We start from the raw sequence: 18142 nt of genomic DNA on the forward strand, positions 1-18142 counted from the left end.
GTGGCATCGTTGTTGTACCTAGTGGACCTTGTTTGTGGTTGGTTGGTTGGGAGCAAGCGGGCCTATGATCAAGATGAAGTGTTGTTCAATTTATGGTATTTTCTTGTTAAACTGCAATCTCAACGGCAGCTTCGCACCTCATCCAGTTCAATCAACTAAACAACCCTAGTGTAACTATTCCCAATTGATGGTACCCCTTCCCTTGTCTTTTCCTTCTCTCCTTTTTGTTTCTTTTTTCTCCCTCTCCAAAGATGCTCTTAAGACCTTCCACATACCATGCCAGCACAAACCTAATCAAGTCGTATGGGGGGTCGTCTGTTACAACGAATACCCCCAGGGTGTGAGCTGTATGTTATACTATGTGGCAGGGACTACTGATACCGATCCTTCCTTCCATTGACTTGATCCCCGGCCCCTCTCCACCTTCCCTCCTGCCTTGTATGATTTAACCTTGTGCCGTGTCTTTTCCCCTTTTCCAAGCAGGCAATGAAAATTTCTAACTTCCCCAGCCTTCGCAAACTCTTCCTGCTGAGCCAAATGCCCATGAATCTGTCAACACCCTAGGCCTATCGTCTTACCACAAGCAACCCGTACTCGTTTTATGTCTCATCTTATCTGCACCAGGAGTATGCTTCGAAAGGAGGCTGCCGCCACGGACACACCTTTGGCTATGTGCACGGCACATATTTCCCTACAGCGTTTGCGGCCCTCATCTTGGAGCATTACCTTAACCCCTGCACCCGCCTCGGTTGAAGGTTCCTGTCCACTCGGGACATACAAGACTGCAGTGGGCGCATCTTTGTGTGAAGATGCAAAACCCCCTGGGACAGCGCAACGTCGCCACGCATGCATGGTATTACCTGCTGCTGTTGTGTTATGTGCTATGACTGCCACTAGGTACCCTATACCTCCGTATTCAGGCGGACTAAGGCGGCTCGGATGCGGGAGCGGGAACATTGGGCATGAGGCGTGAGCAGTTTTCCCCTGCAAGGATACGCCCTCACACACACTTGAGATTAAACTTAGATCTCTAATAAGGCACCATCTCCTTTCGCCAAGGATTGCCCCTCAACGTCGAATCGGTTTGAGTCCTGGCGGAGGCGCGAGTCCAGGCAACTAGCTATGCATCGAATGTCTCGGCCTATATATTCTTTTCAACCCGAGTTACATGTTCTGATGTCGCACGCGCACGCGCACGCTCACGCGCACCGCAGTAGCCTGAGACCATCAAATCGCCCTCTTGGGCTTACCAGATGCCAAGCTACCAGATGCATGTTGGCTCACACGACCCGACCAGGGGTGGAGGGGAAGAAGGTGGAGTCTTGTCCGGCTATGAGTGTCTTGACGTTCGGTTCCCTGGAACTATACCATGGTCCGGCTCTCAGCATAGTTGACTTTTCATTTCTTGGCATGAACTGAGCGAGAAGCCTCTTGTGCAGCCTGACCCTCTTCTCGATAGAGAACAGAGCCCACCTCCACCGCACCCCTGGTTTATTGTTCAGCCGGGTTTATGCCACATCCGCCTCCGTGCAACGTCCTGGCTGAGTATTTGACTGACGTCTTGAAGGGACTTTCATGCTGTCTGAGCGGATCCGGCCAGTCAAGCTTGGTGGCCTAGGACGCACAAGTCGACGTCTCATCAATCCAGGCGGTCGATTGACCCAAACTGTCCCATCACGATCCAGTTATGCTCGCTGATGAAGGCATTCAGGTTCTGATATTGGACTTCGCGAAGTTAGTCATCTTATCATGGTGAAGAACGGGACATCTACGCGCTGGCTACCCCAAGCTGTTGAACACCGCACTGGCCGATGCGCCTGACCCCCTCTCTGCATGCAATGTATAGTCACATCGATGCTACCATAGGCTGCAGTCCTCTCCCTTTTTCTTGCGCCTCAGTTCATCGAATTATGGCAGAGCGCTCGGCCCCGGCCTTGTGCACCCCAACAGTCATCACCACCTCGTTAGGGCCTTGACTAATGCAGGATTAGAGGGCACGGCTTCTACTACCAGCAATGTTGGTGTCTGACGGGCCACACGGGACTCGTTCACGCTTGCAACACCTTGGCCCATAACAGCTTGCTTGTTACGGAAGGTCTCTATGGGCCTATACCAGTTGCATCATCTGGTGACCTCTTAGGTGCCTCTCGTGATTGTGAGAACAAGAAATCATCCGCCAGCATTCAGGCCTGAGAGTTCAGCAACTGACCTTGGTTCAGAAAGCCTGGTCATTCAGTCGATGGTTTTTCCATTCCCCTCGCAGAACGTCTCTTCTCACTTCCCGGTTCCCTTCCAACCCCTACACCCTCTTCATCATTTCTTCCACCGCCCTTCCCCTGTCCAGACCTTGTATGGTGACTCCATGCAGGTGACGAGCCGCGGGACAGACCTACCGTTGCTTGGCTACAAGCTACTGGGGGATCTGCAGTGGCCAGTCTCATGAGCACAAAGCATCAAGTAGTACTCGACATCGACCATCATCGTATTCTAGGTAGCAGGGCTATGGATGCTGCAGTCGACGGCCGTACTCCGTATAGATGTGCAAGGTTAATCAACTAATCTCCCGGGCTTGTGATCTGCAATATGCTTTCATGGTGGTAGCTTAACAGAGTAGGTTTATAAAAGTGAGCATTTCTCTCATGGCCCGAGATTATATCTTGCAGGAGCCTGGCAGCCCTTCCTGTCGCCCTGTTCCCGCAGTCTCAGTGAGGTAGTGTTAAGCAGTCATTGAAAAGCTATCACGACCTCAGACCATGCATTTGTTGCCATATTATGTGTTTACAGCCCTGGCGACGGTGTCTCAAGTGGCAGCCGTTCCTCGGGGCCCTCATATGCGAGGGACTTCCTACGATGGCCCAACAAAGAGATACTCTGGCCCTCCTGCGGCCTACACATACAACCAGACGCGAGCAGATGCCGTGAAGCAGACATTCCAGATCAGCTGGGACGGGTACTACAAATATGCCTTCCCTGGCGACTCGTTACTCCCTGTTACCAACACCTTTGAGAACGACAGGTCAGTACAGCGTACAGTGGTCCGATAAATCAGGAATTGGGTTGACTTGGTAACTGACTGATGAGGGAGTAGGAATGGCTGGGGCGCGAGTGCCATTGATGCCTTCAGCACGGCGCTGATCATGGGCAATACGGAGGTGGTCACTCAGATCCTGGACTATGTGCCAGAAATCGACTTCAGCGTCAGCTACAACGATACAGTAGTCTCACTCTTTGAAACGACCATCCGTTATCTCGGCGGCTTGCTTGCTGGTGGGTCATTGATTGTCTTTGCCTCCGGATAGAAACATGTGCCGGACCTCCCATGGTGCGCATTGTTGACCGTCATATCCTGTGATTGTTCCACATAGCCTACGATCTCCTCACGGGACCACTTGCCTCTGAATACGGCAACCTGACCTCCAAAGCCGACACCATTCTCACCCAAGCCAAGAGCCTTGGAGATAACCTGAAATTTGCTTTCAATACGGCCACTGGTATCCCGGACAACAGCATCTATCTCGACCCTCCTCGGCTCGCCAACTCTACGACCAATGGCCTTGCGACCATCGGCTCACTTGTTCTCGAGTGGACACGCCTGTCTGACCTGACTGGAGACCCCACTTACAGCGATCTTGCGAAGAAGGGCGAGTCATATCTCATCCACCCCAAAAACCCAGAACTGGGCGAGCCTTTTCCTGGTCTGCTAGGCACCGACGTCTCGATCGCCAACGGCAGCTTCGTCGATAGCCAGGGCGGCTGGACGGGCGGCACGGACAGCTTCTACGAGTACCTGATCAAAATGTACGTCTATGATCCAGTGCGTTTCGAAACGTACAAGGATCGTTGGGTGCTCGCCGTAGATAGCAGCATCAAATATCTGGCCAGTCACCCGACAAGCAGGCCAGACTTGACGTTCCTGGCGTATTATTACAACTCGTCCAAGTCTGGCATCGATTATTACTCGGAACATCGTAAGCTGGCTCATTTCCTTCTCGGGTGGTCAATTTCATACACCGGTCTCCCTTCCAAGCCCCCCCCCCCCCCTCCCTTCCCCTCCACCAAACCCTCCAACTCTCCTACCTATATGCTCCATTCTTCCGAGACCCCTTTCCCCAAATACTTGTTCCAATTGAGGCCGCCAGCAGGCTCAATGACAAAAACACTGAGTCTACAAGTGTAACTCGAGCCATGAGGCGGGCTACGCGTTGCGGAATGGGAGACAAACACGGAATTCCGGCCATGTTTGTAATCACAAGCTTTGTCTGCTGACTTTCCTTTGGGGCACCACCTTCCTGAGAAGCAAGCACAATCACACCCGCCAGCTCGCACAAAAAGGGAGTATTATGACGAGACACAGACGGGGCTGACAAACATCCAATTACTCTCCAGTTGCCTGTTTCGATGGTGGAAACTTTATACTGGGCGGTTTGACCCTCAATGAGCCTACGTATATCGATTTTGGCCTGGATCTCGTGGCCGGATGCCGCGACACCTACTACCAAACAGCCACCGGCATCGGGCCCGAGACTTTTATGTGGCTGGGCGAATACGCACCCGACAACGTGCCGGTCCCAGAAGGCGACGAGTCGTTTTACGAGCGGGCCGGCTTCTATATCACCAACGCACAGTACATCACGCGGCCCGAGGTTGTGGAGAGCTTCTACTACGCGTATCGTGCGACTGGCGACCCGAAATACCAAGATTGGGCGTGGGAGGCGTACCTGGCTATCAATGAGACATGCAGGGTTGGGAGTGGTTACTCGAGTATCAATGATGTGAACGAGGTGGGCGGCGGTGGGTTCCAGAATTTTCAGGAGAGCTTTTGGTTTGCAGAGGTGCTGAAGTATAGTTATCTGATCCACGCAGAGGTGAGTTGTGCCCCGCCCAAGGGGCTTCGTTTCATGGACAATGATATCGACAAGAGTACTGATTTGACGGTGATGCATAGGATGCTGCATACCAGGTCAAGGCCGACCAGACCAATGAGTTTGTTTTCAACACTGAGGCTCACCCGGTCAAGATTCCCGGCGGTGAGAGTAGCAAGCGGAGGAAATAAACCTTCCCGTCACCTTTATCTTATTCCCTGGGACCTACCACCTACATATGTATTAGTCAAGACGCTCGTACAGGTGGACTGGGCAGTTAGTCTCGGCTCTTGAGTTGATACTGTGGCTATGATGATCATCGAGATAAACGCGAATTGCCTTGCTGATTTCTGTTCGTCCATCCCATTGAAAACGATACCATGCCACCAGACAAAAGGAACCCCCCTCACAGTGGTCATTGGTCATCATGTTAGCGAGGAAGCTCCCGCGTGATATTTGCCTCAAGGCCTGCATGTGACGAATTACCAAATATACCATGCCACGTTATTTATATGAAATTAGCTCTTATAGAAACTTCTCTAGGGGGGTTCCAGTTATCCTTGAGGAAATCATGTCGATTATGGAAGAACGAGCCAAGTTCTACTGGCGCTCTGTGGACGAAGAGCCTGGCAACCATTACCATTTGTGAGGGTTCTTACTCCATCGTGAGCGACTACCCTTACTGAAGATACATGTGAGATGTGCCCGTCCAAATTTCAGCACTGCATCTGACCCTAATGAACGGTCCTCCAAACAATATAACACACAACTTCAACCTGACTGTGTGAGTGATATGCCGTTCTCACTGTCCGATGCGCTGGCAGCATGGGGGATTCTTTGATGTGATCCACCACACGCTGCGGTGAGTCGTGGCCCAGACTGAGCCACAGCATGTGAGCTACCTGCACTACTGCCTGAAACCATTGCCTAAGTGTTTGCTGGGTACCATGGCTCTGGCCCCTCTTGTCATCGTCCACGGCCGGTCAATGGCACTTCGTTCTGACGTGCGGTCATCGCGTCACCCAGGCGGTGAAGGACCATTTGCCCAATCGCTGACCAAGGGCTCATCAAGTAGGGACTCGGATAAGTATGCGAGCTGATATCCCCTGGTCACTGGAAACGTATCACGGAAGTGAGTGCTGCCAGCATCGGTCCGTCTCGGCGTCTCCAAGGCATGAGACTGTCTCCCAAGGGACCTCGCACGCCCCCTGCTCGCTAACATGTCGGAATCGTATCTTTGTGATGCTCCCTAATCTTTTCCATCTGAGAAGGCACCATGCTCGCACGAGAGTCTAGCGATTGGACTACCGGAACTTGAAGATCATCGTCTCTTCAGTCTTTATCTCTTGGCTGACTATACGCTAGCTTGAGCTTGATCATCCTCATATCACTAGTGACCTGAACGTGGGAGCAGGAGGCTTTGGCTGGCCACCGGGGATAAGACAGGATCTCTGCAAAGAGCCTAGGCGGTGAGTTGACGAGCTGAGCCTGGAGAGGTAATCAAGCGGTATAATTACGGTTCCGCGAGGCAAGTCTGTCTGCCCTGTCCGATTCTCGTCACTGATTACAGCTCACGGAGTCCTCTGTGCTACTCGTCCAACTATTATTAATTAGTGGGCACCCCACAGAGTCTTGCAGGTTGTTGCGATGTGACGGACTCATCTACACGTGGCTTGCATGATGCAGGCCCTGGGAATACTCAGGTACGAGGAGATGTCACATGAGCATTTCTAGACGAGGGAGAATCCCAGGCGTGCCAGTCGAATAGGGAAGCATACGGCAAGAGGACATTCATCATGATTGCTGCAACAAAACGCTGGAAAGCAGTGGATCGACCAAATAATGAATCAGGTCTCTAGGAGCTGTTGAGAATCTACCGCAGGATGAGGGCTTCGAGACCGCTTGGTGATCTACGTAACAACTGGATCAAACAAACCCAATCATTAATGTCTGGACCAACGGATGCCACTGTACGAGCGAGGATGCAGTACGAGGATCAGAACATTTGGCTGACTTGGAGCATGTAAGATCATGAGAGCCTTGAACTTTCCTGGTCGAGAAGGTGAGTTTCAAAAAGGGTCACCCAAGCCAGCCATTTCCTGCTCTCGTGTTGTTGTGGGAACTAAGGGATTGGGCAGAGCATATCCTTTTCGCTGCTATATCACGTCTTGCCTGCTGTTAGAGGTGAGTAAAGTGTAGTGTGCTGCCAAGTATTGTTTTGAGTATTTGACAAGTGAAGCTGCGGCCCAATAATTTAATTACATGCCCGGCCAAGTAGTACTGTGCAGTAAATATTCAGCAGTACTATTGGCCGGCCCGTGGCCAGGTGGCAAAAGTTCAAGCAGCAACCGCGCCCATGGTCCTTTCCCAAGGAAGAAAACCCACCCACCCCACTACTGATACCCTGGTCGACTTTCTGGCCCAGTAGTGACGAGCCAAGCTACACCAGCACATTCATTCCATCATCACGACGGTCACGTAATCACCTTCCCTCGTACATTGTTGCGGCAGCCAACACTCTCAGTCACGCTATCCCGTTGTCACTGCCTGTCACACGTCCTTCAATGTCCTTACTCTTACACTCATCCTCACACTCGTCGGTACGCTCACAAGCACCTGCTCCACCATCGCATCCTCTCATCATCGACGCTGTCTGAGAAAGCGTCAGATCAGAGCTGCAACAAGTGAAAAATATCGTCCAGCCTTGCCGCCACCACCACTGCCCAACCCCCCCCCCCTTCTCTTCACACCCAACAAAAAAAGGCCCCAGCGTCTTATTGCTGCTACGCTCAAGTTGCATCCTGCGGTTACACTCGCCACCCATTCTGTACATCCCCAGGCAGAGAAGTTATTCGTCGCGTTCGGATTTTACCCAGTCAAGCCAGTACACCTGGCATTACGCTATCGCTGTCGACATCGAATCCAAGGGAGCGTACTGCCAGCCTAATCTGGATCTCAGTCACGGGTTGGTGTCCTGACCTACCCACCGTCTCTTGCCCAGGATCTCGTCCGTGGACTCCCTCCCTGCTCTGTTGTCGTCCCTGGCATTCTGAACAGCTGCACCGGATCGTCTGGACCGGGGGATTCGACTTCCTGTTACCCTTGCCCCAGACGTGCAGCGTCTGCTCGCATCTTGGCCGCTCTCAGGCATTCCTGTGTCATCTCACGCAGGACAAAGCCACGCGGCAAACGCAGGACCTTTTTGACGCCACATCTACGACACTGTATACATCCCCCCGGCTTCGAGATGTCGATAAAGTATGTCCATCTTCCTCCGTCTTCCCATATTCCTATACTTCCTCTCCCGTTTTCCTGCATATGCCCACTCCACCTTTGTCCTCCCCCCCCCCTCTCTCTCTCTGATCTCTGCTTTTCGGCTCCACCATTAAAAAGATCGACCTCCCTTCCCCCCTTCTGTCCTGCGTGTCGCCCCTTATACCACACAGCCTTGCTACTTTTTCTTATTTCGCCATTCTCCTCATGGACCTACACTTCGGATCTCAGCTGCACCAAGCCATGATCGCAGCGAACACGCCTCGCGCCGGCGTGGCTGTTCCCAACGCGCAACTCGACGAACCATGTCTCGAGAAGCAGGCTGACCATGACTGCAGCTGGGTAATGCTCAAGCAGAACGGCGAGATCGAGCCTCTGAACGACGAGAACATAGTCCTCAAGACACCAGACCATGTGAGCCTGGAGCTGCGTGTTCCACAGGGTCTGCGGACAGACAACCCCGATTTCTCGATCAAGTGCGATGACGGCGTTGCCTATATCACAAACAAGAGGGTTAGCGATTTCACCTGTGCTTCTTGTTCTTCCTTCCCTTCCTTTTCCGTTTCTTTTTTTCCTCAGCCCTGCTTCCCCATCGCCCTTTCCGTCATTCGTCTTCAGGAGGAAGAAACGAGAACAGAATCATAGTAGCTGGTCTCAAGCTACCTCTTCGGTCGATATCCTGACTTTTTTCAGATTATTTACCTCGCCGCGCGGCCGACGGCAACATTTCATTCTTTCTCAGCCTTCATACTTGACACATATGACCCGCAGCCACGCGGGGGTGGCTGGCTGGGCTTTGGAGCCTGGAGGTGGAAGGCAGAGGCGAAACCCAGGCCGGGTGGAGGGATCCCAGGCGGCATTCCCAGGATCGAACTTACCCTGATCTTCAACCATGGTGGTATTGATGCATACCACAGCAAGTACTCTCTGATGTATGAGCGACTCAACCATGCTCGGGACGTCGGTAGGGAGACGGGAGCGCGTATCACTGTCCATGACGATGATTTGCCTCCCTATACGCCAGCGGGAGCTGGGGCTGCGCCGGCTCAGTCGCCATCGGAGCCGCCATCAACAGAGGCGCCTGCGCAGGCCCAGAGGCAGCAGTCGCAGCCAACGCCGGCCGAGCCACCTCCTGGGTACGATGAGGCGCAGGCTCAAGCTGTGGAACAACAGTTCGATGAACGGGACAGGCAGGACGCCGAGAGGGCTCAGTGATGCAGAGCCTTGTCCCCCCCCCCCCCCAAACACCCCACATCTCTTGTCTCTACCTGCAAGAAGTCGGTCATTTGGCAAGACTCGGAGAAGGCGCCTTCTAGGGGCGAATCGCATCTCTTTTCGGAATCATAACTGATGTGGAGGGTATCCAATCGGCCATAGCCCCGTCCCTCGTGAATATGTCATCTGGGAACGAACGTATGCATGCACACACGCCACAGGTCTGGCATGTCGCACCTCGGTTGTACGGCTGTAGGTTAGGGTGGGGCTCCACAGAGACTCGCTCCCTGCAGAAGCACTTGAGCACTAAGTACATTTCTCCTCTGCGCAGACGACAGTATGCGCTGAATGGGAGAGAGCTGGAGATCTCCAACGGCATAGCCGGCATGAACATGCTTTCTCACGCTCGGAAAAAAAAACAATGAATCAATGTAACGTGTTTCAGGTTTGTCAAGAAACAACTTCCAATTCATTCACTACCGCCAATAATTTTTATTCTTCCCACACCTCCGAAGGTGATTGATCATTTTTGTGCGCGTGCCAGCCGATCAATACTCAGCCCCATGTGTGGCCAAAGGAGCGAATGTTCGTCGATTTTTTTCTTCCCTTTTTTCCCCTTGCCCTTTCCCCCTCCTTTCTTCTTTGGGGCTGGCCTCTCTTTCCTACCACGCCTTCTCGAGGAGATCGACACCGGTTCTGACTCGAGGCTGCAAAGTCAATTCAACATCAAGGAGCAATTGGTCCAGTGGACAGCAGTATATCAGTATTTCCTTCTGCATTTTGGGCCAAGTGCTCACACCCATCTGAGTGCTCAGAGGGAAGCTCCGGGCATAATGGAGGCCGAAACCTTGCAGCCATTGTTTTAGTCTCTGCTGCATACTTTGCTTTTTGAGGTTTGGAACCTCTCTTGGGGTACTTGCCGCCACGCTCATAATTTGCAAACCCATGTCTCATCCCCCAATATTTGCCGGCCTCCGTGCCAGTGGCAGATGGCTCCCTTGCCTGTGACGTTCTCACATCGTACTTGATATTCACAGGATTAGGGAATGCCTGAGCATAATTGGCTGCCTTGCCTCCTACTCCCCGGGGATGTACCTCCGGTCAAGTTTACCGCTGCTGCCACCACCATGAAGCTAGTGTCTAGATGACATGGAAAAAGAAGCCTGCCATGACAAATTTGAACAATGTGAGGTTGGTTTCGCACTGAGCCCTGCGAAGCCCGATCTTGTGCACATGTCTTTTTTTCTTCTCTTTTTTCTTTCTTTCCTTCACTTCCTTTCCTCTCATCGACAGTCCCGGCGAGCCAGTCAGCCATCCGTTCATCTACCCTCCCATCCGCAGCGAGCCTGTGGTTCCGGAGAAGCAATCGAAGTGATGCCAGTCCTCCCGGTCTTCTCAAAAGCGCCAAACTTGGTTTTTCCCTTGAGGCGGCCTCATCAATATGCTTGCGCCTACGCCGTCCCACACCTCTCGCACGCTCATCGCGTTCATGTTTGGATTCTCGACGGCATGTGCTGCGTTCACAGGTGCCAGAATTGTCCAGCAGATATACCGAACATGGAGCAAATCCAGGAACATCTTCGCTCATCCCTACATCGTGATGATCGCGGCAGAGTGGCTGTCTAGTGTGGTCATTTCCATCATCACCTTTCTGTTTATTGATGGCGTGATACCCCCAGGGTTCGTTCTCTCCTCTCTCTCTCTTCCACTCTTTTCACACTTGACGCCTGCCGTCGATGCTCTCAGTGACCATCTTCTAACGTTGTGTCGATAGATTTGGGATATTCTTTAGCATATGTAATGTCGTCTCCTTGCCAAGAACCCCCCCCCCCCCACTTTCCACCGCCCTGGCCGTGTGGAATCACATGCTTACTATCACGCGGCTCTCCTTCGCCCACAGTATGTCTCTGGGTCGTACAGGTCCGTCCACGCCAGATATCGGAGCCCTCACTTCACCAGGCAGTTGGCAACTGACCCGGAAGCAGATACAATGCATCATGCACATCATCATCAACCGCATCGCCCTGATCATGTACGACCAGAAGCGGGTGAGGAGGCTGAAGTGGGCAGCGACTTTGTTGATTGGAGCCATCAACGTCAGCGTCTTCATCATCTGGATGCCTGCTCGCCTACAGATCAGCCCGGGCTGGGAGAACCTCAACGATGTCTGGGACCGCATTGAGAAGGGCATCTTCGCCATCCTGGACCTGCTCCTCAACCTGTACTTCATCTACCTTGTCAGGAAGGAGTTGATCACCTGTGGGTTGACCAAGTTTCAACATCTGTACCGCTTCAATATCGGCATGATTTTCATCTCGATATCACTTGATGTGAGCAAACAACCCGTCCCCTGCACTGCCTCCATCAAGTGTACGGTTCTCCAACTAAATATGGTCAGGTCGTCCTCATCGGCATCATGTCCATACCCAACCAGTCCACATTCCTGTAAGGTTGAGACAAGGTCTCGTCCAGCTCCCAGAAGGGAACCCCTTCTCTCCCCCCTCCTCAAAAAAAAGACATCCTTGTGTGGTTCACGATCGCCTGACCAGCCACAGCTACGTCCAGTTCCATCCCCTTATGTACCTCATCAAGCTCCACATCGAGATGAACATGGCTGAGCTCATCTTAAAGATCGTCAATGCCCAGTCGTCGGTCCCGGGCGACGAGCTCTACTGCTACGCCGACGCCAATTCTTCAAACAGACTACCAAAGTCGTCTAGAGCACGCAACGAGTCAGGTACATCTAGGAGATCCGCGGAAATCTCGAGCGGGCCGCCTCGCCCACAGACGCCAGCGGATGTAGATGTGACTGATGTAGCCAACCGGAAGAACCCGAGTATGGCGGAAGAGGGCGATGCTGGCTTGGTGGTCCCAATCTGTATGAGGCCAGGATTTTATGATGATATTAGTGAAGTGACAGGGCTGGAGGTGGCCCTTGGATGTTCGAACGCTGAGAGTAGGGAGAGATGACACGGTATAGTGATCAAGCAATTACCATCATCGAGCCGTGCCGTATGTGCGAAGCAACACAAAAATTGCTTGCCCCAAGAGAGGAAAGAAGCACGCTGTAACACCTCCAGAGACCGTGAAAGCCTTGCAGGTAATGCTTTCCCTTGCAGCTGTTCGTCTGTAGTTGTTCCATCTTTGCTAAGCAAGATGCTGAGGCTATGTCGAGATTGGGGAGCGAGCAAGGTTGCTGGTAAATGGACATGGTGACACTGGACAGCGTTCACAGCGCGACCACATTTCGATGTTTCGATATATATGTCTGATGTCTTAGATGACTTGCTCCAACAACAGTTCTGAAGCCTCTTCTCCTTGGCGAGGCAACGACTATTTGCTGTTGTGGGCGAGGTGCAAGGTTCGTCGTGGCCATGGCGGGAAACAACGACCGCGGCAGGTGCAGTGCGGCGACGTCCTGCCTGTTCAGGGTTAGGGTTATCAGGAACCAATCAGATTGTCTCAATTAGCTACCCGGTTTTTCCCAGGGCTCGACGGACGAGCTTTCACGATCTCATTCCGACCTTCCGTTGCAGTGTCGACGACATCACTCCACCCACACCCATTCTCCATCCGCCTCACGTACGCGAGCCGTTGCGGATCGAAAGCCAGCTCCTCTCCCCAAAGTTAGCTAGCCATCGACGGTTGAGACACAGTCGCAATGGGTTTCTGGGACACCATCACCGACCTGGTCGACGCTGCCACGCCATGGAGCGTCGCTGATGCTGAGGCCCCCGAGGCAGAGTCCAAGGTGCGTCGCGACTATCACGGGCCACGGCCCAAGCCTTCCTGTCTCCTACCAACCCCTCCCCCTCCCCCTCCCCGCCCTTCGCGAATTATCCATCTACACATAAAACGGTTTGGAGCTTGAGCGCCGCGACTTCCAACTGTCGAGCTGTAACTGACCTGCGCTCTTTTTTCTCTTTCTTTTGCACAGTCCGACGACGCCCCTGCTGATGACACCAAGGACGAGGGCAAGGAGGAGACCGCCAGCAGCGACGACTCCGAGGAGAAGCCTGCCGAGGAAGATTCCGAGGAGGAAGAGGCAGGGGAGGAGGAGGAGGAAGAGGAAGAGGAGGACGACGATGAGCCAAAGGACCCAAAGGAGGAGCTCGAAGAACGTCAGTCACCACGCCTCAGGCCAACCTACTTGTCCCCCGAAACCTGAGCATCATCGATACCCCCTTTCCATGTCTGTCTCGCCAACGACGGCCGCTTTCGACTCTCTGGGTCAAATTTGATTGTGAAGCGACTGGTTGTCGTGGCTGCCGCCGCTGCCAGAGGCAGACACACCTTCTACGACTTCGGCTACAATTTGAGAATATGAACAGAAGATCAATTGGCTGACGAGATCTACAATTACAGAGTGCAAGGAGTCAAAGCAGTGCGCACCTGCCAAGCACCACTACGACGAGTGCGTCGAGCGTGTCACCGGCCAGGAGGAGAACGGTGGTGCCAAGGAGGACTGCGTTGAGGAGTGTAAGTCGGAAGCTGTCCCTGCGCTGCGACCATTTTCCCTTCAGCATCCACCAAGCCCTGCCATGCTCGCGCATCGTGCGCCAAGTCACAATGTGACGAACGCTAATAACTGCAAACACAGTCTTCCACCTCGCCCACTGCGCGACCCAATGTGCCGCCCCCAAGCTGTGGTCTGTCCTGAAATAGACTATCCGACATTCCAACCCAGCATAACGAGCGGTGGACGTTCTCAACTGCCACTTCATCTCGTTTCGATTCTCGCGTGTGGAGGAAGACATCGGTATATTGTCTCTATATTGTACTTGGCGCGGACCTAGAAACGAGTTGCATCCCCATAGAAGAAAGAAAAAAGAAGTTGATTGTGTTAAAAGAAACCCACTGCACATGGATTTCACAGTGGGGAAAAGGTGTCTGTGTGCCTCCTTGCGCCGCCTCCGGCCCTTGGGTATGCGACATGTGACAAGCTATGCGCATCTATGCGCACATGGTGCATGAAGAGGTGACTTGGGCTGACGAAGAGAGGTGCAACACCAAGTCCCTGTGACATTGCATCTTGACTGGTGATGGCAGTGCATCTTCACCCCATCTGTCTGTCTATTTGTTGGGTTATACGTGTATGATAAGAGGCCGAAAAATATTTACATTTGGATATTCCTGACCGCATTGTTTGTGAAACCCCTAACCCTCTGAGCTTTTTGGCAATGCGATCCATCCTTTCAAGGCCCACGAAGACATGGTTCCTCTCATACTTATAACATGAACATATAGATTTAATTGCCCCGTTCAAGCTTCATTCTTGATAAGAGGATGAAGATACGTTCGAGAAGACGCCTGCACCAGAACCTCGCTTTCTGTTGGTTCCCAGATGCGGATACCAGTCCTCCCACGGGTATATCTCGACCTCGCCCTCCTCATCTTGACAATTCTCATATAGAGCGGCTGCGGAAATGGCGCTCAATGCTCCTCCTCTGGTACAAGCCCAACATGAATGTGCAGTGGCTCAGACTCGCCATCGTCCTGCATCCTCTTGAAGAACGCAAACTCTTCAATTACACATTTCATCCCTCCCCTCGAAAGCAGTAAATCGACTACATTCAGATGCTGATAGACCAAGGCCAGGACGAGCGGTGTCGCGGAGTCGCCGTCCCTCTTGTCAATGTCGGCACCATGAGGATGGTCAAGTAGGATGCGCGCGAAACCTGAGAGACTGTTCCGGGCTGCGGCGTGGCGAAGGAGATCGTCGTCGTCGACCTTGGCTCCTGCCTTTAGGGTGATCTTGAAGCTCTCCTTGTAGTCTTTGGACATAGCCACGGCTAAGAGCGTGAAGCTTCCGCAGCCAAAGTTCCGCTCGCTGATTCACGTCGCCGACGCATTCCCACTGATCAGTGTCTCGACCATGTCTGGATGATCCTCATCAGACAATATGAGACAGAAGCGTAGGGGGTGGGTATCCCTGTGCAATTTTTGCATTAGGATTGACGCCAGCCATTCAGCCACCTGACTCTTGAGACTGGATCCTCCCAGCGTCCTGTTCTTTTTCGGAATCGAGACTAAAAGGCATCTTGTGCAGGAATATCAGAACCTGAAGCTGTATCTGGGCGCATTCGTGACGTCGCATTGTATGTCTTCTTGCCATTTCTTCAACTCAAGGTAGCCACCTCGCCGGATCCCAGGAGGTACTTGTAAGGCAGATAGCGAAATGCTGATGAGATCCAGAGCAGTAGGTTGAGGAGGGGTTGCAAGAATGCGCTCACATGCATCTCCAGGCGGCAACAGCCCGGTTATGTTATTGGTATTCTCGCCAATATTGACATTGAAGCCTTTTTTGGCCAGCGAAACTAAACTATCTCAGCATGACCATTAGCACACGCGATATGCAGTATCATATATGCCCCCCACCGCTCCCTCTCGAATCCCTCAAGAGAAGGTGCCAGACGCAGCAGGCACTTCATCAATTCGAGATCATGGGGCTGGTCGGCCCGTGCTATGGACCTCGGAGCTTTGCACAATACAGAGACCCAGAGTCATGGATGTAGAAGTGCTCGACTCAGTGAGCAAGAATCTCGAGGGATTAAGGAGAACTGCGTCAATATCATAGTCTTAGCTCTGCATATGCTCAAAGAATAGCCGGATACAGACTGCATTGGGGTGTTAAGGGCTATAGCCAGAGGGAAGAGTCATCAGCAGCGACATATATCAGATCAGCACCCCACTCCAGGAGAGTCTGGACAACTTGCTCCCACACGGTGTCAAACTCACTGCTATGCATGGCTCGTCCCTCACGATCCATTTCACCAGCGGTTATGATGTTCACGAGAAGTGTTCAGAGCGATGAGCTCATCAGCTCCCATTGCTTTGTACTAAACGAGTCTCGCATGATGGCGCAACATAGAGGCGAGCAGGCTTCTGGTGATTCGGTCCAAATCTGAGTGGGAGAATTCAGTCTGTCCAACACATCCAGCCTGGCACCTTTCAGGCAGACAACTCTGGCAAGAGGACCAGCAACCGCATCCAGGGACTGCGAAAGCTGGTGGAGCAGGCTCGGTATTATCCCCTCGAAGTCGCGAGGACTAGCAAGGGCTTGAGAAACCTGCTCGGTGGTGCCAAATACCAAATCTTTCGAGGTTATGATATCAGAATGTGATACTAGCTCCTGTTGCTTATATACGGCGAGTATTAAGGCCATGAAAGGAAGATCGTGGGCTTGCAAGGGTGACTCTCTCGTTCCGAGGCTCTCGTATGCTGGATATCTCTGTCTGGTCATTCTGCGGACCATGGTGTATTGGGATGGCCAATAGGTGCGCAAACTTTCACGGCCAGTCTCGAACGCGCCAGTTCTAGATATGAGAGGAATACTCGCCAGAGAAGTTGCGATTCCGCATGCGTTTGGCAGAACATCGAGGTGAAAAGACAGATAGCTTTAGTGCTTCCATCCATGGTGGAGGCTCGCAAGTTCTCAACTGCCTGTTCCCTGTCGAAGAAATAGCAAGAGCAACCTCACTAGGGATAAGTTGGCCTTGGCTTGCATCTCGTTAAATCATGTGGCTCCGTTCTCTTTGTTTGCGCCGCCAAAAATCTCTATAATATCTGAGCTGTTCGCTTATATGGCCCATCTGATCTAGATAGGTCGTGAGAGAAGCTAGAATATCTGGGAGGCAGATCGGAAGATCGTCCACCTCCAAAGGTTCCCTCAAAGCCTCAGAGCAGGCCTGGGACAGCTCTTCGAGACTGATGATGACCTGCTGCTCAAGGATGTGGACATGTTCTCTGGACGCCATCCAAGAGGAAGGCTGTGCTTCCATAATTGCGAATCATAAACTGGGACAAGCTAATCAGTAGGTCAGGGTGCAGTGGTACCTACAGGACGTTTGGATGCTGTTGCGGCATCCGCCTTCTCTTCCCTAGCGATTTTGTCAGTGCCATGTCTAGTGGCAAGTATGCGGTCAGGAAATTCGATTCCGATAGCGTAACTCCAAAGCTGCCTCCTGAACTGGCACAAAGGCTACTCACGACGAGACCATATGCCTAGACATCTGCCTTACACCAATCAACATCTGGGTCCTGGTTGAGTACTTCTGGAGCACACCAACATGGACTAAAATGTACAGGTCTTCCGACTCCCAGGTTGACTGCCTGAGCACTGCCCCCGAAATCAGCCAGCTTAACCACGATACCATCTCGGCGTAGGTCAGCGTAGCATATGAAGATCAACGTTCCACACAAGTCAAGCGGAATCAAGCGGCTTGACAAGCGAAGTTGACGGTTTGGCGATGGTCTTCAAGACAAGTAAGCGGCCTTTTTGACCAAGCGGCTTGCAAGCGAACAAGCGAATTGCCTCAGTCCTATTGTGGGTCCTTATAGGCTCAGTTGAAGCTATCGTGGCCCACTCTGGATGCAACCTTGCTGGGGTTTTTGGTGTTTTGGCCTGGGCTTTTGCCCTGGCCCTTGGCTATTCGGCCTATATATCCGTATTTGGTCTTTTCCTCAGCTGGCAGGCAAGCTCTTCTGTTATACCTGTATCTCTTCTACCCTTGTACTTGGCATCCTCGCGTTTGCTTCCTCGCGTCTCGCACCTGGGTGTCCCCGCGTTTATCTATCATCGCTTTCCTTTCACTATCATGGCTAATAGCAATGCTTTCAACCAGCTTAGCCACGCGAGATATACCTCTATCCAGAAGCAGATCGATGCCCACGATGCCACAGCACAGTTCTCTCTTGGTACCCTCAAAGACCTCTCACGCATTAAGGTTCCAGGACGATCCCATGCCTTTGTCCCAGCTCGCTGGATGCCAACATCATCGGCCAAGAGGAAG

At 52.5% G+C, this 18142-nt stretch overlaps 4 protein-coding genes across 4 annotated transcripts; 3 read left to right on the forward strand and 1 right to left on the reverse strand.

Annotated features, from left to right (window-relative positions):
- Positions 1-2831: 2831 nt before the first annotated feature.
- Positions 2832-5053, forward strand: M406DRAFT_96035 (family 47 glycoside hydrolase; the record flags this gene model as incomplete). Its single annotated transcript, XM_040926318.1, has 5 exons — positions 2832-3016; positions 3086-3267; positions 3366-3968; positions 4387-4865; positions 4946-5053. 5 exons carry the CDS (start codon positions 2832-2834, stop codon positions 5051-5053), a joined length of 1557 nt encoding a protein of 518 aa, XP_040772289.1.
- A 3427-nt stretch (positions 5054-8480) lies between these two features.
- On the forward strand, positions 8481-9834 carry M406DRAFT_347784 (uncharacterized protein; the record flags this gene model as incomplete). Its single annotated transcript, XM_040922329.1, has 2 exons — positions 8481-8648; positions 8784-9834. The coding sequence occupies 2 exons, from the start codon at positions 8481-8483 to the stop codon at positions 9348-9350; spliced, it is 735 nt and encodes a 244-aa protein (XP_040772290.1). The 3' UTR covers positions 9351-9834.
- A 960-nt stretch (positions 9835-10794) lies between these two features.
- M406DRAFT_16992 (uncharacterized protein) lies at positions 10795-11993 on the forward strand (the record flags this gene model as incomplete). The annotated part of the gene is made up of 6 exons (XM_040915416.1): positions 10795-11030; positions 11125-11147; positions 11251-11270; positions 11333-11680; positions 11749-11783; positions 11900-11993. Coding segments are annotated over 6 exons (756 nt in total), but the record flags the coding sequence as incomplete, so codon positions are not given.
- Positions 11994-14783: 2790 nt separating this feature from the next.
- M406DRAFT_75869 (uncharacterized protein) lies at positions 14784-16119 on the reverse strand (the record flags this gene model as incomplete). Its single annotated transcript, XM_040925914.1, has 3 exons — positions 14784-15180; positions 15412-15667; positions 16089-16119. 3 exons carry the CDS (start codon positions 16117-16119, stop codon positions 14784-14786), a joined length of 684 nt encoding a protein of 227 aa, XP_040772292.1.
- Positions 16120-18142: the final 2023 nt, after the last annotated feature.

The sequence above is a fragment of the Cryphonectria parasitica genome (assembly GCF_011745365.1).
Source record: "Cryphonectria parasitica EP155 unplaced genomic scaffold M406scaffold_8, whole genome shotgun sequence".
Lineage (NCBI taxonomy): Eukaryota > Fungi > Ascomycota > Sordariomycetes > Diaporthales > Cryphonectriaceae > Cryphonectria > Cryphonectria parasitica.